Source organism: Cajanus cajan, chromosome 5 (assembly GCF_000230855.2).
Source record: "Cajanus cajan strain Asha chromosome 5, NIPB_CcT2T_4, whole genome shotgun sequence".
Classification (NCBI taxonomy): Eukaryota; Viridiplantae; Streptophyta; class Magnoliopsida; order Fabales; family Fabaceae; genus Cajanus; species Cajanus cajan.
In genome coordinates, this window is record NC_138521.1 from 62,777,558 (window position 1) to 62,800,418 (window position 22,861).

Sequence of the window (22,861 nt, forward strand, 5' to 3'; positions counted from 1 at the left end):
GCTAAAAGAAACCAAATACTCGAGACAATTAATCCCACGACACGACCCTACCTTAGTTCGCTGGATTTATTCGGAGGATGGAGTAGAAGTGGGCCGCTGGTGCTCTCTGGGCTTATCATGTGCGTAGCCTCTGTCCACAGTTGTGGTGGGTTTTGACAAGATTTAGTTAGTGACCATGTTGCATATTATATTATGGTATATATAAAACTACGTTAAGGAAAAGACAGAAAACACTTGATAGTAGAGGGTTTGAGTCGTCGAAAGTCCACCAGATGTGTCAAAATTACGCAGCAGGAGTGAGGAACGAGAAATGTTAAGCACTTAAATATTATATATATATACTATACTATACTATCGTTTATATAACTTGGGAAGTATGAGACTCTTCAAATAGTTTTTGAAAATTTATATAACCCAAACGCAAAGACATAAAAAAAAAAAAAAAAAAAAAAAAAGAGAGAGAGAGACTTCCAAATTCCGGAGTGCTCGAAAAACAAAGTTTGTAACAAAAACAAGTGCCTCCCTCACTTCAACTCAATAATACGGTGCTTGGTAATAGCCTCCAGGTTGTCCAACACCCCCAAATTGTGGCATTCCATAAGGCATCATAGGTTGAGGAGCATAGTAACCAGGAGCAGCAGCAACCCTGGCCAACCCCACTTGGCCTTGCATCCCATCCCTCCCATACTGCTGCCACACCTGCTGTTCCTGCACAAGCAAATGGTGCTTCTTCTCCATGTCTGCTATTTGCACGTACGAAGGTGGCGGCACCGAGAGCGACGCCGCAAACGGGTCCTGAAGCCCTACAGCTTGAACCGTCCCATCCGGAGCAGGCAAAGCCAGAACTGGGGTCCCACTGTTCCCAGGTCCAGGCAGTGCCACACTACTAGCACTGCCACCACTCAACTGACTTGTGCTCACATGCTGCCTCACAGTCCCTTGATCATACATCCCATTCAGCAACAGTGGATCAAACCCCCCTGCCAACTCAGCTTTCTGCTTAGACAAGTTACTACTAGTCTCCACCAATGCCAATTCCCAATCTGCTTTCCCAACTTCTGCAGCTGGTGTTTCCCATGCAGACTTCACTTCAGATTCCCCATTTGAAGGAAAAGCCTCCCAGGCACCTTCTGTCCTCACAGTTGCAGCCCCATTGAACAATGCCAAAGCTAGCTTATTCCCTTGCTCATCAACTGAAACCCCATCTTCCCTTAAATCCACCAAATCCCTTGTCTCCTCTTGAGAACTAACCACCTTAGGCTGCGGAACCGACACGGCCGCAGCCGGTGGAGCTGTGAAACTCATACTCTCCGGCGCCGGAAGAGCCTTCACCTCATTCATTCCCGCCTCTGCCTCTTGCACAGCTACCTTCACCTCCAGCTTCCTCTCAGGAGTACTCTTCGCCCTATCATTCATATCCTTCAAGAAACTCTCAAGAGTCCCCAGAAGCTTATCAGTGATCCTCTGCACTTCAGGGTACTCAGAAGACCTTGCGATCCCAACATCCTTGCACCAACCGTAGAACCCCACCAACTCATCCATCATCTTAGCAGCACTGACATAAAAATCAAAGGCACCAACACAATGCACATACTCCATCTCCGTGAAGCGATCCAACAGCACCCCCAACACATCACACACCTCCACATAGAGCTTAAAACTATCCCTCACAATCTGGTAAAGCGCAACCAGCACCAACCTATTGCTCTTAGCAGCACCACTAGGCCTACACCCCAACACACGATCAAGCATCCTAAGCAAATGCTTCAACCTCTCCAAAACCCTCTCAGCTCCCATTTCCCTCACAGGGGTAACCTTATTATTATTATTATTCTGATCCTCTCTAAACTCTCCATCCTCAGATTCAACACTCCCCCTGAGCTTCCTCCGGTACGAAACAAACTCAACCTTCTCGTCGAGATACAAGGCGTAAACCCTGACGAAGCCCGCGTGATCCCAGGAACTAGAATGCGCCTCGTCTCTGAAATCGGACATGTTGAGAATCCTCGTACCTCTGCGAGTGGCGAACACGATTTCCTCCTCGAAGGCGGGGTGGCCGTCGATTAAGAGTCTGTGAACGAGCATGAGGGCTTTGACGGCGACGATCCAATCGCGGGTTCTGTTGAGCCTCTTGGAAATGGCGACGAAGGAAGCGTTGATGTAGGCTCGGGAATGCGATGTGAGAGAGAGGATTTCTCTGATGTATTTTTCGTCGGCGGGGACCTCCTCGTGAGTCGTGGCTTTCACCACCAACACTTCCAGGTCGGGGGCTAAATTTCCGGCCACTTTCGCTATGCTGATGCTCGTTTGGTCCTTCACCACGCCGATCGCCTTGCGGATCGTGCTCGATGCCATGGAGCTCAGTGCTCACAATGGGGGCCGAATTGTGAAAAATTAAAATGGACTTTTTTCTAATCGGAATTTCAGGTTACCCGGTTGTGACTCCTGAGTGTGTGTGGAGACAGAGGATGACGGTGATCCTTTGACTTGGGTCGGTGAAAAATGAAGAGGTCCGGTGTGAGTGTGATCAATGCGGCATGCGTATGCGTATATTTTAAGTTGTGGAGTGATGGAAGGAAAGAGAAGAGAGGAAGACTAAGCAGAGATTGCGAAACCGCGTAATAAACACACAAATCAATTTACATTTTTTTACTTTAATTTTCCTATGATTTTTATAAGATGTTTACGTTTGTAGATATATATAAAATAAATATAAAAAAAACACTACGTATTCGAATTAAATTTTATTTAAAGATGACACGACGGTGTCGGCGTAACGGGACATGCTGACGTTGTTATCCACTCACAAGTCACAACGGATGAAAGGTATAGTCAATATCTTTTTCGCACTGGGATCCTCCCACATTTATAAAATATCTGCGTGCAATTCTTCCTTGGATTAGTTTGATTGTTAATTATTTTTAAATTATATAACATTGTAAATTTTAATTGATAAATGATTATTTATAGAAAAATTAAGTGTTTAAAGTTATGGAGAGAGTCACATAATTAGATTTAACAGACATAGGTTGGGTTATAAGAAAGTGAAATGTGGACACGTGCAGCAAGGGTTTTGTTTTGATAAAAAAAAGGTTGGGCCTAGACAGCGGCGGTGATTAACAGATTGCAATGGCCATGTTCTTGCTCCGAGTCCACTCAGTGGACGCGGACCACCCTCTCCATCCCGAAACCCTATTGGAATCTGAATGGAAGGCTAAATTGAGGGAACGCAGAGGAGCACTGCACTTGTTCCGAAGCTCTTCGCAGTCGCACTCAAGCCACAGCTCTCTCCTCTTGGTCCTGGCCGTCCCCAACTACCTCTCCTTCCACGACTTCATCCTCTTCTGTGGACCCCACCTCGACCCTCTCCACCACCTTCTCTTTATCAGGTTCGTTCCCTTCAACTCCACACTCTTACTTCCCTTCCACGCAACCCTAACCCTAACCCTAACCCTAACAGGAACGACGGCACCGAAGATCGCTACAGCGTCTTGCTCCACTTCGTTGACCAGTTCGCCGCCGATCAATTTCACACCAACTTCAACGCCAAGAAGTTTTCCCCTGCCGAGGTCTATATTAATTTCGTATCTGCGTCATTTCTTCAACACCGTTTCGCTTTTCGATTCGCTTTATATTTCCAATCATAATCGAATTTTAGGCGGAGGTGTGCCATATTTTATTTCTGCAATCGGTGGAGTATTCGGAATATGCGGAAGTTGCAGGGACTCCTCCTCCTGATTGTACGGAAATTCCAACTTGTCCAGTTTGTCTTGGTGAGTTGCATTTGTGTTTGTTTAGACTCTTGTTTTTCTGTGTTTCTTCCTGGCCTTCTGAGCTATTGGTTATGAATGATAGAGAGGTTGGACCCGGATACGAGTGGGATACAAGCAACACTGTGTGACCACTCGTTTCAATGCCCTTGTGTCTCCAAGTGGACCTACTTGTCTTGTCAGGTATTTAGGTTCTTCGTTCCTTGTTTCAACATTTTATTGTGCTCCTGGATTTGGTTGTTTTAGCTGATTCTAAATTCTTCGCATGTTAGTTTAGCCTCAATTCTTCTTGGAGCGTTGTGAGACTGGATGGGAAACGTGGTCATTAGTGTTGCTAAATTTGTTTTTGGATTCTATAGGCCAGCTATGATATAATTTTGAGGTTAATTACAGGTTGCCATAAGCTCTTGTTGTTTATCAACATTTAAGGATTTAATTATATAGAATTTTGTGACTAATACTTCTGATGGATTGTCTTTGGAAGTTAAAAGCATCTTGTATTTTTTCTTAGACATCTTATTAGTTATCATGAATCATGATGATAATTCAGGATTTCGCACTAGGTCCCAAATGAATGGTGTAAAGGGGATGGAAATTTTCATAGCAAAAATGTTATGATTTCATCAGCTCAAATTCATGTATCAAGATGAAATGTAGACTCTTATTGATGCACCTTCTGAATATTAAAAGCCACTCATTCTATTTCAACCCCCCCCCCCCCCCTTCTCTTCCCTCAAGTCATTAATTTTGAGAGGCTGGAATATGATTAGAGTGTTTGCTACAGCCCTGCATACATAAGCTGGGAATAATTATTAATTTTAAGAAGATTCAATCTGTTGTTCGTTTTGGTTTTCTTAAAAATGAGGATGGAAATTAGAGCGTCAGGGGGCTACATCTCTGCTTATATGATTACAGATAGAGTAATTTCATATGAATTGTAATTTGTAACACAGATACACCATTGATATTTAACTTGTGAATTTGTTTCTTCTAAAGTGAGGGTTGCATGGTAGATAATAAAGAGAAGATTAAAAACTTTTGATTGGGAAACTAAGGGACTAGAACTTAAAATTTATACTTTATTTTATTTTATGTGTGCACATATTTTATAACAATCTTGGTTATTCAATCAACAATCCTAACTTCTCTCTTTTCTCTCTAAAGTACACTTCCTAGTCTCTCACTAGAAAAGATAATCTGGATGGTTTGTTTACTTTGAGAAAATAATTTCTATTTTTGTTTCTTGTTTTTACCTTGAAGTTTAAGAATACCACCTTGTTTTCAATTTTTTCTATTTTCAAAGGTTTTCAATTTGTGTATGAAACAATGAAAATAAATTTTAATTATTTTAACAGTTTCTTATGCAAACCTTTGAAAACCGGAAGCAAAGTAAAAGGATTACCTTATTGATGGAGAATTGTATTGAAAAGAGCCTTTGATGTTTATATTGTAGGTTTGTCGATTCTGTCAGCAACAGGATGAGAAACCAAACTGCTTTATTTGTGGAACTTTAGATGACCTCTGGGTTTGTATGATTTGTGGATTTGTTGGATGTGGAAGGTAACATATTATTATCATTTCTTCTATTTCCGTTGATAACTTGTGTATGAAACTCAAAGCCCATTATTAATATATTAAACAATTCACAATTTATTGTCCTTGATATGTCATGTGCTATTGTGCTTTTGTTGTGTGGGAAGACTTTAATACAGTGATTTTTCTTTTTATCTAGATATAAAGAAGGACATGCTATTCGGCATTGGAAAGATACTCAGCATTGCTATTCTCTTGATTTTAAAACACAGCAAATTTGGGATTATGTGGGTGACAGTTATGTCCATCGACTGAACCAGAACCAGTCTAAAACTGATGGCAAGTTGGAGGAGATGAATTTACGCTGTATGTCACTGGAAGGAGATTGTGGTATGTGTGAATGTCGTGAAGATTTAGGAATTAATGGGGCCCTTTTCAACAGCAAAGTTGAAACCGTATGTTTCTCACAAGTCATATAACTCTTCAATGTCTTTCTTGTATTTTATTTATAAATAATGCTAAATCCTCCAACATACTAGATGAAGAAAGTATTGAATACTTTTTATATTTTTAAGAGCATCAAGTGCATTTATTTTTGCAGTTAATACTTTCTTTATAAAAGTATTGGGAGGATTAGTAGGAGGATATAGCATCAATCTTTATTTATGGCTATGCTAAAACTTGCTTGGACAGATTAGTCTGAAACAACTAACGTTGGCATCTCTGGCATCTGTGGTCTGTACTGTATTGTAGACATAGTCACATATAGTTAGTTCAAATAGAATAGGGGGATGAAATTTTAAAAAGCAATCTTATGAAAGTTACAAAATCATTTAATGACCTTGTCTCAATTGTTTGGTTGTTTATTTTGTGGTATTTGATGTATTTTGTTTCCATTGCAGTTGGCATCTTGCACTATTTTTTTTTCCAACTTTTTATTGCCCTGCATGGTCACTAATTAGGTTTTAAACATGAGAACAGATTGTGGATGAATACAACCGTCTTCTTACATCTCAGTTGGAGACACAAAGACAAGTGAGTTAACCCTGTTGTCCTTAAAATTCTTTCTTTGAGAGATGAAAAATTCTGTAAACGAGTCTTAGAATTGGATGTACATAACTGCAGAGTATTAATGTCATCAACTTTGCCTGAAAATTACTTGTTCCAGAAATGTCATTGGAGGTGATGAAATTACTATTTGTGTGGTTGGGATTAGGAACATTGAGTCTGATTGCTTTCTCTTATGATGAAAGTCTTTGTCACAATTGCTATGATACTCTCCATATGTTGTTGATCTTCTGATGCAATAATAATGGTGATGATGTGTTTTTGAAATCTGATTATGTTAATAATTTTTTGTTTTAGTATTATGAATGTTTACTAGTAGAGACAAAAAGTAAATTGGAAAGTTCCATGTCTGAAGCAGTGGAGAAAGCTGCAGCTTCTGAAATGCAGGATATCCAAAATGAACTTGAAAAGTCTGCAGAAGAAAGAAATGCCATTGCTGAGGTAACTTCTCTCTGGCATTCGGTTTATTATTTTCTTGAATTCTTCTGCTATTTAGCCTTTCGTTCTGATCTTTAGGTCAATCAGAAACTCATAAAAAATCAAGAGGTTTGGCGTAAGAAGGTTAAAGAAGCTGAAGAGAGGTATAAATGATTTTATATTTTTCATCCTAGTTTAAATTTGATTCACTGACAGTAAATAAGAAATTACCACATTATAGATACCTCTGAAATCACCACTTCAGACTAACACTTCTTCTGGATACCTGTCTAAATATGTGATCATTTAGGGAAGCTACATCAATTAAATTGGTGAATGAGAAAATAATTGATTTGGAGGAACAGGTATTGCAACTATCTTCAATGATTCTTCATACAGAGAAGTTATCCAAATTTATTGTTCTGTGATGACTGATGGGGTTAAATGATGGCCCAACAGATTAGAGATATCAAGATTTTTCTACAAGCGCAAAAGACAATCGATAAAATGTCAGATTCAAATGGAATCAAGGAGGGAAAAGTCCTACCGGTTGCCTATGAACAATCTTCTCCAGGCCACAGTAAGAGAAATAGAAAGTCTGGTCGAAGGCGGAATTAGTTGCTACCTCAACCTGAACACATGTTCGAACTTATGGATATTTTGCTTTTTAGAAGGGAAGGACACTGCTTTTGATTATTACACCGATACTTGTTAAGGGCCCAAACATTTGATGTTTGCTCTGCATAATATGGAGGCATATCCAACTCATGACCTTGGATTGCTGTCTGCATATTTTAGATGTATAGTTGATGCTTGTAAACAGTTAGTCTGTAACGCGTTCGTGATTTTGGTGGTAGCTGACCTGGCTGCTATAGTAAAAATTAGCAAGCGACAATTCAGTTCCATTGCAATGTCAGTCGTACTTTCTCAACACTTAATTTTTTCTTCAGTAAATTCTTTATTGTTGATAGAAATTTATCAAGATTCAACAAGTGATATGAATTCCATTCCATATTGAATGTATCTTGGGTAATATTTCGCAACTCTTAGTAAATTTTAACGGATAATGAATTTATTACCAACATATCTTTTGCAAGTTGTTTGTTTTTTATTGGACGGGGATTGGTCAAGTGATGATGCACTAGACAACGAGGGGTGATGGCTAGTAGCTTGAGATTTGCTATTTTGAAAAATAATGGATAGAGAAGTAATAAATAAAAAAATGTTCTTTGCAAATAAATTATTCCCCTTCTGTTGTCACCATTCAATTCTCAGTGAAGATGTGTCAAGCTGAATAGTGACAACAAGTGAATGTTATTTGTTAATTCTCATCTGGAAATTAAAGTTTACTGAATCTAACAATCTATCGGAAGCGATCAAAATTGGTCAAATACGATGAACCAACTGACAATCAAATTTCTCATGTCAACAAATATTTTATTTTCACAAGATCATAAATGTTTTAGTATAATTTTATTTCGATACATGTACCCAAGTCAATCTAACCCGATTCAATCACTCCATTATAAATTATGTAGAGTCTTTAATTAACTTGCTTAAGATTGTTCACTAAAAAATATTTGGTTTTTTTACAAAAACACAACTACAATTGTTGGGATACAAACAAGTCCAACATCGATAAAATATGACAAATAATAACAACTTATATAATACAAACATACTTCAATGATTGAAAGGCCTTTTGGGTGATGACCAAAAGCAAAACCGTGAGGGCTAAGACCCAAAGCGGACAATATCTCATCATTGTGGAGTATGTTTGTAATAAAATTATAAAAATAACACTCATAAAATATCTTCTCAGACAAATATCATAACTCATGCAATAGACACTCAATAAACACAGTTTCTTGAAAAACCATCAAGAACACCTTGATCACATGTAAAAACCTTCTACAAATAATCTTCAGGAAGTGGAATCTCAATTAGGACAAACAAGTGAAATAAAGAAAAAGGTGTATGCATTTTTTACAGTTGAAAAACTTAGTTGATGAGTCCTATTGATCAATTTCCCCAAAAATAGATTTCAATTTGATGAAAATTTTGTAAAGATTTGAAAACAGTTTTATGTTACACTTTTAAGTTCACACATCTCTTAAAAGGTATTTTTTGGAGTCACTCTCGAAATAGGAGCAAAAGACAGTTATAGATTATAACACAATAATCGATTATTTTATCATATAATAATTGATTATTACAGAAGATATGTTTTAATTGATTAGAAGAGTAAGAGGAAATTTTCTTTAAAAAAATAGCAAAACAAATAATTATCCAAAGTGAATAACTGATTATTTCGATCCTGATGATTGTTTTCAAAAACAATCAATTTAATCCATTATTTCACAAATAAAATTACTTTTATTCACGCATGCTCTTGGTTCCGTTTTAAACTTTCAAAAATATCTTATCATTTATTAGTTTCTCGAGTCTTAATTGAGCTCTTTGAGAAATCCTTCGAGCATCTAGAGAGCCCAAGAGCTAAACACATCAAAGAAGCATACAAGCACAAGCAAGTTACAACTTTCATCAAGTGAGCCATTGGAAAACCATCAAAACCACAACATCAATGTATCTCTTTCATGAAGCTTGTCTTCACATCTTATTTGGTGTAATTTCAACCACTTCATTTATATTCTAAAAGGGTGATCTTCATTTCTATATGGTTATCTAATTGAATTCTAGTCTTTTATGTATCTTTCTTCCAATATCTCACCTTAAAATACTTTCCCATGTCTACATTACAACCCAATATATATATATATATATATATATATATATATATAGAGAGAGAGAGAGAGAGAGAGAGAGGAAGAAGAGAGATCTGTTTACTCTCTAGGAGGAAGTTTACCGAAACTTACTTTGTTCAATAACTCATATTCTACATCAAATTTCAATGATCCAACCGTTGAATTTAAAGTTTTTAATATATAGATTAAATCTGTAAATTTTTTAAAAATTTAAAAACTATTTGATACTGCATTTCATTAATTCAAATCAACGTATAAAATAATTTTATAATTATCCATCATTTTGAATTCAAAATAAATAATAAAGATAAAATTGTTTTTCAAGTCTATGACAAAACATTTTCTCAAGAGAAATGGAGAGTTACATTTATACCCTTAAGTGCTTGAAGAGAAAAAAAGCAAGATGAGTACTTAATTGATGATGAAATTAATTTCAAGACACCTGAGCCTCTATTTAAATTTATAACTTTTTATATTTTTTTTATAAAAAAAATAAATATGTACAACAATAGTATAAGTTATACAATATATACTTAAGTTAAATTAATTTCGAAAAGAAATTATTTTTAAATTTATAAATCATTATTTTTCTAAAATATAATCTTTTAATTCTACAAAATAACAAAAATTAATTATAACAGATTGAGCTATCTAGTGAGAGGAAATGATTATAAAATAGTGATGGGTTATTTTTTGTACTCTTATTTTTCTTCTTGTTTTGTCAATGTAGGATTTTGATTGTACACTAACAAACAAGTTCTACCGTTTTTCGCATCACTTGTATTGAAAGAACGAAAGCTCTACGAAAGGAAAGTTCTAAAACGAATCAATGCTGTCTTATTTGCTTTTGTAATTTCTATAAAATAGAATTATATCATTTAGTATAAATTTCTCGTAAAATTGTGATTAGGCTATTTGTTTTATTTCCTTGTAACAACACCTCCTCTATATAATGAGGTTGTAATCTGTTAATTGGTATAATAAGAAATACCGAACCTTGTATTTTTCGGCAACTAGGATTTTTTTTGTAATTTATTTAATAAAGAAGTCATTTACAAAACCAGTTTACATAACATATAATCACACGGAAACTAGTTTCGGTATCCACACAAAAGTTTTCAACATGTTTTCCAAAACTACAAAACACAACCAAAAAAAATAGTTTTTATTATGTATTGTAAATTTACCCTACCCTCATATTCAGTACTTTGAATCCATTTTATTTCAACAAAATCAATAGAAACATGGAAGAAACATACTATGGAGTAAAACTACAAACTTCTTGGGCGATGATCGATTGGACTTAAAATAATTTGCAAAAAGGATCAGAGAATGAGCAGAAGAGCACTGTCAGAGACTATACCAAAGAGAACGGAGACTGGAGCACAGAAACTCCCACATTCTATCTGATTGTTTCTTACAAAATAGTGTTAGACCATCTTTTCCGTCTCCATAAATATGCAAATATTTATTTTTAACTCTTATTTTAAAAAATTTTAATTATATAAAAAAATATTATTAATTTTTAATTAATTCTATGATAAATTCAAGTTCTAGTCTAAATATACTTTAAATGATTGTCACATTTAATGTTAGGTATAAGTGAAAACTATAAAGTTAACAATAAATAAAGGATATATAAAAAATTCAACTTTTGAGTAGTTTTAAAAATTAATTATTAATACTTATAATTAAGACTAAAGAAAAAATCAATTTGTTAAAACTAAAGATACAAGCTCTGTTAATCTAATTTATAAGCGAGTTTCAATCACTAAACACTTCATACATATACTAATTTAAAGAAACAAATAGTACTGGCAAAAAAATTTGATACATCTTAAAAAAGAACAAAATGTTGACGTTTTAAAATTGGAAAACTAAAAACGAATATTTTTATATATAAAAGGTGAAGATGATGTGTAACTTAGAAAAGAGCCGCGAAGAGTACCTTGGAAAGATGTAGTTTCGGGCTAGTTGGTGACAATGAAAACAAGAGAGATAGTAGAACCTTCTTTTTTTCGCAAAACCTTACATGGCCCTGATCCCAGAGGCGTAAAACCAATCTTCAATAAAGTCAGAGCCATCTATAATTAATATTCAAGAGTTAATTCTGATAATTGTTATTGCGAAATGTAAATAAACCAAAGGCAATCCATTAATAAATGCTCTGAACATGATTGTAAAACTAAATTCAACGAAGTCAACAATAATTAATAATCAGAGTTAATTCTGTTCCTTGTTATTGCGAAATCTAATAATGGAACCAAAAGCATATCTAAGAAAATCCATTAACTTAGGCCTGAAACATTCAACCAACTCGAAAATATGCTCTAAAAGAATTCTTGCATAATTGAATATCAGAATATCTAACTTTAGCCGGAAAAAGAAAAACTATAACGACTAGCACTATATATATTAAAAAAAATACTACACAAATCAAGGTAGGACCAAAGAAAACAAATAATAATAACAATGACCCTCCTCCACTCTGCAACGCCCAATAATCCTTCTGTACGAGTAACATACTCTGCATAAATTGGTTAGGAAGCCACTGACAAGGTGATTGGTTCATTCAATTGATTTGTCCTAACCTACAAACACCTAAGTTCCGCAGCTTCCCTTTGCAAACCGAATGGAGGCACCAGGGAGCGGGATCATATGCAGCAATCAAACACACACTCAAAGGTCCTTAGAGGAAAGTACTACATAATGTGCCATCATCATCTTTGGGGTTGTTGTTCTGTAACAGCGGCACCTGAAGTTGTGCTAGGCCCAGCACCGTTCTCGTTTGGAGGTGTAGTGCCCCATTTTCCTTCTGACTCTAATGGTTCAAGTACATGTACTCCACCATCGGTAAGTCCTAATGCAAATTGATTGGGTTCGGAGGGATGTGCAGCAATCACAAGAGGATACACTCTCAAGCTGTCAAGAACAATTTAGTCAGATATGAGAAAAGAAAAATTTAATAACACAGCTGAGAATAAAACGGACCTTGGGTTGGGATGGAGATAAGCAGTTTGATTTATTCTACATCTTAATCTGAGCGCTGGAACAGTAAGAACGCCAACACTTCCATCTTCAAAGCTTACATATATTGACTGACTATCACATGAGTATGTAGCATGTGTGATTGGATTGGCTTCCCGAGGCGAAAACTGATCATACAAAAAACAAGAAGCACCACAATATTAAGCTTGCAGGCATGAGCTAGAGATCACATTGAAATGAAGAAGCCAAATGGAGCTAGCAATTAAATTAAATTACATACAATGCACTGCACCAAACAAAAGCAAATAAATGCAAGAATTCAGATTTATGCATATATGTAATATTATATGACTTGCACACCTGCTTAATACATTCCAACTTTGGTGCCTCGTATAAGGCTATTTGAGTTTCATGAACAGCCAGTAAATGTGTCTGGTCTAGATGAAATTGGACCCGAGTATCTGCAAGAGGTGCTGGCGGTCGTCCACTGGGCATTTGTAAGAATTTACTTGCTTGCTTTTCCCATCCATCTGTGCTCCAAACACACAACTGTTGACATGAAGAAAATCAGGTAATGCATTCATGATTTCTATTCATCAACTTAAATGACTCTCAACATTATGCTTCCAAAAGCAGTCATAATCTCATACTAATAAATCATTTTCCACTCAGCTATACTTTTACAATTCTTGTTGATTATCAACAAAAAAAAAGTTGCAAAATACTGAAGTGAATCGGTGCAAACATACATGCACAGGAAAACACAGTTTTGTTTAGCTACAACATTTCTGGACTGTCACAGCAACAAAAAGCCATTCCTTCCATGAAGATGGCTTCAGCTTTTAGCAACTCATAATGAGCTAAAAGTTTAAATTCCCCCTACCTGAGAGTCAGCTCCGGATGATACAAGCACATTTAGAACATGAGAAAAGGCAAGGCCAGTAATTCTCTTCTGATGACCTTTTAGCTTGGTTTTGACCTAGATGGAAACAAATTAAACAGAAAAAAGTCAACGCCAAAAACTATAAAACACTTAAACACCAAAACGATGTATGAAACTAGACTGATATCTTTAAGCATTGTGTGGAGGGGAGGGGGGAAGGCTAATATCAATATAGAAAAATCATTTTATGAAAATTAACCAACAGCTGTAGCCTGGATCACGCATAGAGTAATACCTCATCCACTCGAACATTATAGATTTGTATGGAAGAGTCCTCCATGCCAATAGCAATAATATTGTTGTCTTGAGGATGAAATGCAAGAAATGTAGCAGCTGGTGGAGGTGGCATGAAAGTTGTCATTGTCTGCAGTTGGGATTCACATAAATTAATGTAACCACGATATACAATTGCAACAACAAACCAAGATAGAAACCGAGGTCAAATACTAAAACAAAGTAATAAACCATCAAAATGATGTGTATCTGAATACTTGGTAAATAGTATACTATCATCTAATGCATGTGGAGTTGCATTTTTTTCTTGATATAGTCTATCCATTTTGGCAATACTGCTTAAAGGTCAAAGAGGATAAAAAGTAGAAACTACTATAAACGTAAGCAACATTATGCTGTCTCTCAAACACATACACACAAACAAAGAAACAAAGAGTAAGAAGACATGTTAGGCTCCAAACTACTTTCACCCAACTTAAGCAGCCAAGTTGTTGATTACTTGATTTCCCATTATCTTGGTTGCAACTTCATGACTAAATTCAGTAACTTCTTTTGTCATTTCAATCTAAGGCATTCATAAAAGCCTCAATTTGTAAACACTTTTAATGAGGTATAAGCATGTATAATGACAAATCTGAGAACAAGCTATACTATGCACCAAACTGAACAGGTTCTAGCCTTTGACAACAACAATACTGATACAAGGAGAAGTGAGGACCAAGGACTGATCAGTGATCCCAACAACGTTGTAGTCCAAATTCAATATAGTAATATTAACTAGCAGTAAATGCTTAGAATATCTATTTAAGCTTAGTATGTTTAACCAGTACATAGATTTTTTTCTAAGTAAAGAATTAGCAACAAGACCTACTTAATTTTCTAAATTAGAATGCAAGATTATGCAAAATAAAGGCCATGTACCTTAAATGTCATCATATTAAATAGGGAAATTTTCCCCCCTGAAGCAGACATAACATATGAGTCATTCTTTGACAGTGCAAAACATGACACAGCATCTTCTGGGTTAGTATCACTTATATCATTAGTCATCAATATTCCACTAGATGGTTGCCATAGTTGTGGTTGAGTACTTGCCGTGGCCTGAATAAGAAATACTTGTTTTAAAAATCATATAAACATTAACATGTATGTTGAAATGAAATCACAACCAAGTATAATAGGTACCTTCCCGGAAGTGTTCCGCTCATTCCTCTGCCATTTCCAAAGCTTGTGAACAGCATTTGCTGCCAAAGCCAAAATTGCAACCCCCTGATTTGTATAAATTAATCTAGAAACCTGAAACAATATTTAAAAAATTAATGCATAACTGTAAACTTGTAATAAGATGCATGCATCCTAAAAGAAAAATAAAAGAGAGGAATACCTCACTAGAGATTTTTGAACACAACATGCAAACAGAAATAATATGTAGGCAAGATATTGTGTGCCACACAGGCACACACTACACATACAGTACAAGCAACAATGACATCTATTTATCGAATAATATATTTATTTTTCTAAATGTTGTGATTCAATAGGAAAGCAGATCATGAATGCATTGATAAGAATAGAATACTAGTTTATGCACCAGCTTCATATGGCAAAAGAAAAAGATGATGAATATATATGATTTTATTATCTGACAATACCCTCATTGATGATAAACTATCAGGAAGTTTCAGGGAACGGCATTGTGATGGTTCATTTATTTCTGTCAGCTTCCAAATCCTAGATTTATCCATAGCTTCATCAACAATTCTGGGTTTCACATCAGCTAAACTTCGAGTATCATTATTCTACAAAAAAAAATGAAGAATACAATTAAAAACAAAAGGAGAAATAGAGTCCTCATTCATTACCAGATTTATATGTGGAAAAACTCACAATCCCAACCATGGCTGCTACTGGAGGAGCTCTATCAGCAAGGCTTGTTCCAACAGTTACATTGCTAGAAGGAAAAGATCCAATAGAAGGTGCCTGAATTTAACATGAAGGATTCAGAACATGTACTTGAAGAAGATTAACTAAATACTAAAAGTTTTACCTTCACAACAGCAGCAGAAGCAACTCTAGAAGCATCAAATGTACGATTCTCCACTGTCCGAAGCAGCCTAATTCCTTCTGTATTAGCTAGAATTTTAACACCATTGTCATTTGTGGAGACAGCCATCAGTATTCCATCCTTGTTAAATCTAATACAGGGAGAAGCCTGCAGATTTCAAAGACATGTATTACTACTTAGTGAAGTTATCATCAGATAAATAAAACACAATGTCAATCTAGTAATTACCAGTAATCCACCATCAGCATCAACACTTGTCAACAAGTTTGTATTATCCATGTCCCAGAATTTGATCAAAAACTCATCACCAGCAGCTAAGAAACGATTCTTAGTTGTATCAAATTGAACAACACCAGCAGATCTCTTCCCAAGCCCATGATAAGTACGCTTCACAGCTCCTTCACTTTCATTCCATTCCACTAGAAATGATTCCCCTTCTTTATTTGTGCCACATGAGAACAATCTAAATACCAGCATAATAAGAAAATAATTAAACTAATTCATGCACCAAACACAGCAAAGGAAGATAAAGAGGAAAACTGTTTATATCTGAACCTTGATCCATCAGCACTATATGCCATTGTAGTAGATGAATGACCAGGTGCATCATAGTCAACCCTAGAACCCATGTTATCATACAACCATGCCTTTATTTTTCCGTCAGTTGCAGTTGAGAAGATGAACTGCAGAGCCATATCAGAACACAATTGGAAATAATACAATAAAAATTTTGAATCAAAGCAAACAAAAATAAAATAAAATAAATTATTTTTTATCACAGCCAGGGCATCCAACAATTAGAAAATGTTACAAGCAAGCACAAGCTTCCAGATCAAAAAATATTTGTCCATATTGTAATGCTATTATTGATCAAGCATAACCAGTAAACAACTATGGCTCACGAAGAATTGACATAACCCATGAATTATAGGGACCTGAATAGAAACTTGAAATCATATTTCACACTTATTATTTTAGGTGTGGTAAAGAACCCCAGTCTGCTAGCTTGTAATAAAATATGCACAAAATAGAGAAACATCAATTTAAGGAGGAACTATTTCAAATTGAATTATAAACATTTTATTCAAATAGGGAATTCCATTTCAAATGCATCCCTCCCCCAAAACTAGATTTTAGAGACACAAATGTGCATTGTGCAAGCACACATGTAAAGAACTAACACATTTACTATTCTGCATTTATCTATACTCTGATTGCAAGGCCTAAAGGAGCTTGAGTTGTGACTACACAAACATCATCCTCAATAAATTGAATGGACATCATTTCAGATAAGTCATAGTCCACATGTAAGCCCTATGAAAACTAAAATATTAATAGCCAAAATCATGTACAAAATATACTGAGGTTGACTGGTTATAGGTTACAAGACTTTGTCCTTTGCACAAGAAGGCATTTGAGCAAGATTGTTTACAAAACTTCTCATGTTGTAATCTGTATGACTTCCCCCTGCACAATTTTTTTCTTTTTATTTTTTTCTCCTTTAATACCATACTCAGTCCTTCTGAGTTCAGACAACTGATGAACATGTGTGCACAGTGCACACACATTCACACTGATATAAACTATTACCTGAATACTTTCTTTGTGATGAGGGCATACAGAATATACAGGAGCTTCATGACCATCAAAAGCATACTGCTTTGCACCAGTAACTGCATCCCATACCTACAGAACCTTGAACGCTTAAAAACAGATTTTTTATTTATATTAATATCTATTCCAAAATATGTGACTAACTAACCTTGATGACCCTATCCTCTCCACAGGTCACAACACAAAGTTGTTTGTTTGGATAAGAAAAAGCAAGATCATTGACGCTCCCAGCATGAGCTTCAATCTGAACCACAAAAACTGAGTGAGCAGCTATATTTCAAACAGATAAGCTATGGGCCTTTTGCTTTCAATGTATAGATAGGACATAAACAGGAATAGCTATAAATTTATAGAAAAATAATGACCTTGCAGAAGAAAATCTAATGGATGTTAGATAGACAAACAAACCTCTAGATGATTTCTAAGATCATCCCCACCGTGATAGGAATATATGTGTACAATGTGTTTGGAATAAGCAACACCTGAAATATCATAGGATAAATCAAACTTTAACTCATTGCAAATTTGTGTTCAAGGCAAAACAGCAGAAACATGACAAGACTCCTTAGTTAATCAGAAAGTAACACACAAAAACTCATTAGAACATACTGCAAAGTGTTCCATCAGGACTCCACACCACACGATTGACTGATGCTGAGTAATCATTAGAAAGAGATGCCTATATAAGAAATAGGGTATTAGTAATCACAGCTTGACAAGCAGTCTTAAAAAAAATAATAAATATGAAGCATTGACAAATTTTTTTTTCAAGAAGCATACTTGTAAAGGAACAGAGCATGCTCCAAGTTCCCAGACTTTAAAATTTTTATGTGCAATCCTTTCACGGCTGCCTATATCCCACACCATAACATCGCCCATGTTTGTTCCAACTAACCATCAACAGAAACAAATAAGTATGTAAATGAATATCAAATAAAATCAATGGATATATAACATACAAAAACAGAAGAAATTATTGAGACATAACTGACACACACCAAAAGAGGCTTACCAAGAAGTAGAATTTGCTGAAGTGGATGGAAGTCCATACTTTTGACTAGTGAACCTTGGTTGAGAGTCATCACAACAGTCTTGGGCAAGTCATCAGAGGAATAGGAGCTCTGACCATGGCTCTGACCAGAGTATGCAACAGGAAGCAAATTTACTGGTAGATTATTGACCTGATGAAACATTGTAACAGGTACAGGTCAAATACAATAAGTTACCACTCTAATTAGCGGGTGCACTTTTCATTGCAAAGATGTAAGGTGGATAAAACTCAACATAGAATAGAAAAACAGCTTGAATTAGATAACACGGCAACATAAATCATATGATTCCATTGGCCCAACAAGATGTACCAAGAAACTTTTTGTTCTCCTCATAAATGCAACTTATTAATCTGTGGCATGAAAATAATTTTCAAAAGAGAACCAATGAAAACTACTTGTTATTCAGTTGTGCTCTCAGTCTGCATATAAGACAAATGGTTCTCCAGAAAGCATTTTGAAACACATTTTCAATTTTGAAAACAGGAAGAAAAACTCAACACAGTTTTGTTGTAAAAATGGAGGATATGAAAACACAAAGGAAATTTCCAGGCAAACCCTAATCCAATTTTCCCTCTACTATTCCATAATGGAAGAATCAATATCTCATTACTGATCAGCCTAAATGTAAATCTTAAGAAGGCCTCAGAGGCTGCAGTTAAGGTGGGCTAGGGGTGACTACAATTAAGGCAACTTTCCAACACACCCTCACACGCCAGGGCTATGGACCTAGAGTGTGGCAATGCAGCTGACCCAACAATGAATTTATGATCGGTTTTGATATCATCTTAGAATTTAAAGATAGATCTAACTCAAACCCACAAAACTAGCTTGTAAGGTGAGCACTACTCAAGCCATATCTACATTGGTCATATCTCTAATTGATGTGATAATAAACACATCCCCCTCAATGCTGCAATTAAGTCATCCCCAATGAAGTCACAATTAAAGCGGGTTAAGGTTGACCACAATGAAGGCAGCTTTCCAACAATAAGAGCATGCAATAATGAGGGTATATTAAGATCAGAGTGCCAAAGTACCAAATAATTTATTAATGGTCAGACACCACCAGCAGCCAATTTGAAATGACAAATACTTCTGCTTCATAAAATGTTAAACACTTAAAAAGCATCAAGCACTAAAACATACAGAAGTGCAGATGCACACAAATAAAAATAAAGTGAAGGGAATACTCTTAGGCATAAGCAACAACTTCAAACTTTCTTTTTTAAATTAAACAAAAAAGACAACAACAAAAAAAGCAAATAGAATGAAGGTACTGTACTTCATCTGATATTCCAAAAGGTCTTGTTCTCTTCAATACATGATCTGAATCCGCAGTTTGATAGTCCATAGCTGGGTTATTGGTAGGAGGGGTTCTGGGGCGCTTTAAAATAGCTGCTACCATTATCACAAGTAGAAAAAACAAACAGGGCAAAAAGAAAATCAGTTTGGTCGAATATAAAGTGTGCAATCCAGTTTCATTGAATGGCGCAATTAGCTGCTATTGCATACAGCATGTGTTTTCTCCATCACGAGTGATTATACTCATGATAGACAGAAACCACATTTTGCAAGCATAGAACTAATGTCAATTCTCTGGCCATGTTTATTTGAAACACTAAAAAACAATTACTTATGACCTTACCTGCATTATTGGCTGTGGCCAAACCTATGGGTCCAGCAGAAGCCGAAGGGTGTGGAACAGGAGATGGGTTAGCCATCCACCCAGCAAGTGATGTCGGAAGAGCAGCTGGTGTGGGCTGAAATGGCTAAAAAATGTATAAAGAGTCATAACAAGTATAGAAAGATGTTAATATAAGACATGGATGAATTATGTCCTGAGTTTTACTTACACCATGAGCACCAAGTGGCGGGAAACCTCCAGCCTTTGGGACAGCACCCATTAAGGGATTGGTAACAGGAGATGGGGCCCGTGCACCATTTGGTTGCCCACAACTATGGTCTACAAAAAGGGTCTTTATGTCAGGATTTGGCCTTGGGTTCTTACAAAGTTGATGCTGCCAATTTAAACTGCAAGTTGACACACAAATAATAGGTGTAAGTAACATTAAAATTATCACAGATTGAATTATATTGACACATAAAAGGCAACAAGATCTTTTAATAACCTCTGATTAATTAGAGTTCGCAATCTAGAGTTCTTTAAGGTAGGAAATTGAAGCTTGTCACGAAACAAAGGGTTAGCTTCTATTAATTTCTTCAGTTCAGCCAGCATTATGCCTCGTGCAGATTTTGTATCTCCATACTTGGATAGCTGTTCATTATGTCTGCAAAATCATTAAACCCGCATTATAGGCCAGGAATAAAGATATTAAAAAACCAGGCACCAAAACATAAAACCAAAGGGTACAGTATTATACCTAAAGTTATCCAAAGTCAACAACTGTGTGATTTCCTTAAAAAGCTCTTCATTAAATGCAGCAAATACTTTCAAGTCCTTGACTAAAATTTCCACGGCTTTTGCTCGATCTTGCCTGCGACAATATGTTTCCCATTCAATTTTTAAGTAATAAAAAAATAAATGACTAAGCAATAAGCAAATTGGAAAAAGAATAACTCAGCCAATCACTACGGTTATCATACTTGTCCAATGCTTCTAGGTACTTCTGCTTCCGTATCTCAAAGAAGATCTTCATGGAGTATCTATTGTCATCCACCTTCGTAAAACCTGACAAGTACTTCTCCACCTCATCCCACTCCCCATTCGTCACCATATCCTCGAAATACCTCATGTTAAAGAAAAATCCCGATTCTTGCTCCAACCTTGACGTTCACAAATTCACATAGAAATTAATTATTAATTAATTAATAAACGAAGGAAATAAAAACCTGAAACAAATTTAAATTAACGTACTTGTGAACAGTCTCCTTAAATTTCTCTTCGTCAAGAAACTGAAGTATGAGAAAAACAAGCTCCCTGCTGAGGGAAGACATGACGGTGCTCTCAAGAAAACCCGCCCGAAAGATCCAGAACCGAACAGATCAACAATACCTGAACATCGAAACACAGAATTCAACAGGCGATACATCAAAACCAGAAATTCATGAAAATACGTGCATAGAAAAACATCACAATCAGGAGGAACTTTAAATTGGAGAGAAAAAACATGCTAGAAAGGACAAAATGAGAGGGCGAAGGAACTCTCACCTGCCAGAGAATCCCTGGCACAGATCGAGAGGGTCGGAGCAGAACGAGAATGGCGAGGGAGGGTTTCAGTATTTTCTCGCTCTACTTTCTCTCTCTAGCTTTTCTTGTGTTAGAGCTCCTCTTCTGGTTGAGTATTTATACCACAAAAGGGGGCTAGGGATTTCAAGAAGAAGGAGAAAGAGAAAAACGTGAATAGATAGAGAGAGAAGAGAGAACAATTGTGTTTGTGATGAGCGACGAAATAATGTTATCAGACAGTTTAAATAGCGTGAGCGAGAACGAGATGAGATGGAATCATGGGTTTGTATTATAAGTAGTTGGATAAGTACACTCCCTTATGATAAGCACCCCTGCTTATGTGCTCTGTGATATGCCATTGCTTATCAAGAGTCTTAGATTTGGATTTATTTTCGGGGGACTCGCGGCGTTTTCAACCTGCGGTTAACACTAATTATTTCCTAATTTTTGCTGTGACCTGGATTTGTTATTTATTAAACACTAATTTAACATTTGAGATTTTTAAATTAAATAAATAAATGAAGAAATGTATCATGTTATGCCCATATTTGGCCTCCAGGAATTTTCCTCTATTTGGCTCTTTTTCTGACTAGGTACGTCGTCTGTGTGCTTTTATTTGGTACTGATTTCAACTGCTTTATTATAAAAAGAAAGAAAATACAAATTTATTTAATTTGTTTTTGATTGATTGAAAAGGCAACAAAAACAAATATTTTTTATATTATTAGAATATTTTACTCTTTTTTCCCCTGTTGAGGTAGATTAGGATTCACATGTCATGGCACAACTATTATTCCATGCGTCGTTGGTGGATCCCATCTTAATGATATCATTTATTTGCGTCTTTGTAAATTGTAAAGGCTATCCCCTCCAGTGACACCCAAATAACTGTGTAAAATACATTTATTGTTATTAATGAAAATATCAGTAGCATCTTTTTTCTTTATTATATCATGTTACAAAAGTTCATGTTACATGTTACCAATAATTATATAAAATAAATAATTATTATATACATTGCTTTTTAGCTAGTTAATGAATATACCAATACTTTTATTTTTCAACAAGATGTTACCATTTTTTAAAATATTTAAAATTAATAATTACTATTTTCTTTATCAGGCCATGTTCAACATACTTACTCTTTTTCTTTAATCAATTTTTTTATATTTTTTCAACAATGATCCTTAAAATTTATTTTATTTTTAAGTACCTAAAAGTAATA

At 35.6% G+C, this 22,861-nt stretch overlaps 3 protein-coding genes across 7 annotated transcripts; 1 reads left to right on the top strand and 2 right to left on the bottom strand.

Annotated features, from left to right (window-relative positions):
• Positions 1-297: 297 nt before the first annotated feature.
• On the bottom strand, positions 298-2,680 carry LOC109809536 (putative clathrin assembly protein At4g32285). The gene has a single exon (XM_020372875.3). It carries the CDS (start codon positions 2,353-2,355, stop codon positions 535-537), a length of 1,821 nt encoding a protein of 606 aa, XP_020228464.2. The 5' UTR covers positions 2,356-2,680; the 3' UTR covers positions 298-534.
• A 323-nt stretch (positions 2,681-3,003) lies between these two features.
• Positions 3,004-7,726, top strand: BRIZ1 (zinc finger (ubiquitin-hydrolase) domain-containing protein). 2 transcript variants are annotated; one of them, XM_020371777.3, is made up of 11 exons: positions 3,009-3,389; positions 3,461-3,569; positions 3,659-3,773; positions 3,856-3,953; positions 5,224-5,330; positions 5,503-5,758; positions 6,285-6,338; positions 6,669-6,812; positions 6,888-6,952; positions 7,099-7,153; positions 7,248-7,726. In XM_020371777.3, the coding sequence occupies exons 1-11, from the start codon at positions 3,130-3,132 to the stop codon at positions 7,404-7,406; spliced, it is 1,422 nt and encodes a 473-aa protein (XP_020227366.2). In that variant the 5' UTR covers positions 3,009-3,129; the 3' UTR covers positions 7,407-7,726. The 2 variants fall into 2 exon arrangements, with proteins under 2 accessions (XP_020227367.2, XP_020227366.2); XM_020371778.3 differs by lacking the exon at positions 6,285-6,338 and having other exon boundaries at positions 3,004-3,389.
• Positions 7,727-11,879: 4,153 nt separating this feature from the next.
• LOC109807552 (topless-related protein 4) lies at positions 11,880-21,860 on the bottom strand. Of its 4 annotated transcripts, none has more exons than XM_029273666.2 (26): positions 21,619-21,860; positions 21,325-21,462; positions 21,054-21,233; positions 20,831-20,944; positions 20,579-20,737; positions 20,303-20,480; positions 20,095-20,209; positions 19,732-19,844; positions 18,410-18,578; positions 18,178-18,287; positions 18,007-18,076; positions 17,806-17,879; positions 17,546-17,641; positions 17,374-17,469; positions 16,339-16,466; positions 16,012-16,246; positions 15,766-15,930; positions 15,606-15,698; positions 15,371-15,517; positions 14,904-15,014; positions 14,640-14,819; positions 13,720-13,848; positions 13,425-13,520; positions 12,902-13,090; positions 12,545-12,708; positions 11,880-12,475 (listed from the first exon to the last, which is right to left on the bottom strand). In XM_029273666.2, the coding sequence occupies exons 2-26, from the start codon at positions 21,402-21,404 to the stop codon at positions 12,274-12,276; spliced, it is 3,393 nt and encodes a 1,130-aa protein (XP_029129499.1). In that variant the 5' UTR covers positions 21,405-21,462; positions 21,619-21,860; the 3' UTR covers positions 11,880-12,273. The 4 variants fall into 4 exon arrangements, with proteins under 4 accessions (XP_029129499.1, XP_029129498.1, XP_020225686.1 ...); XM_029273665.2 differs by having other exon boundaries at positions 19,732-19,847; XM_020370097.3 differs by having other exon boundaries at positions 20,095-20,218; positions 21,619-21,859.
• Positions 21,861-22,861: the final 1,001 nt, after the last annotated feature.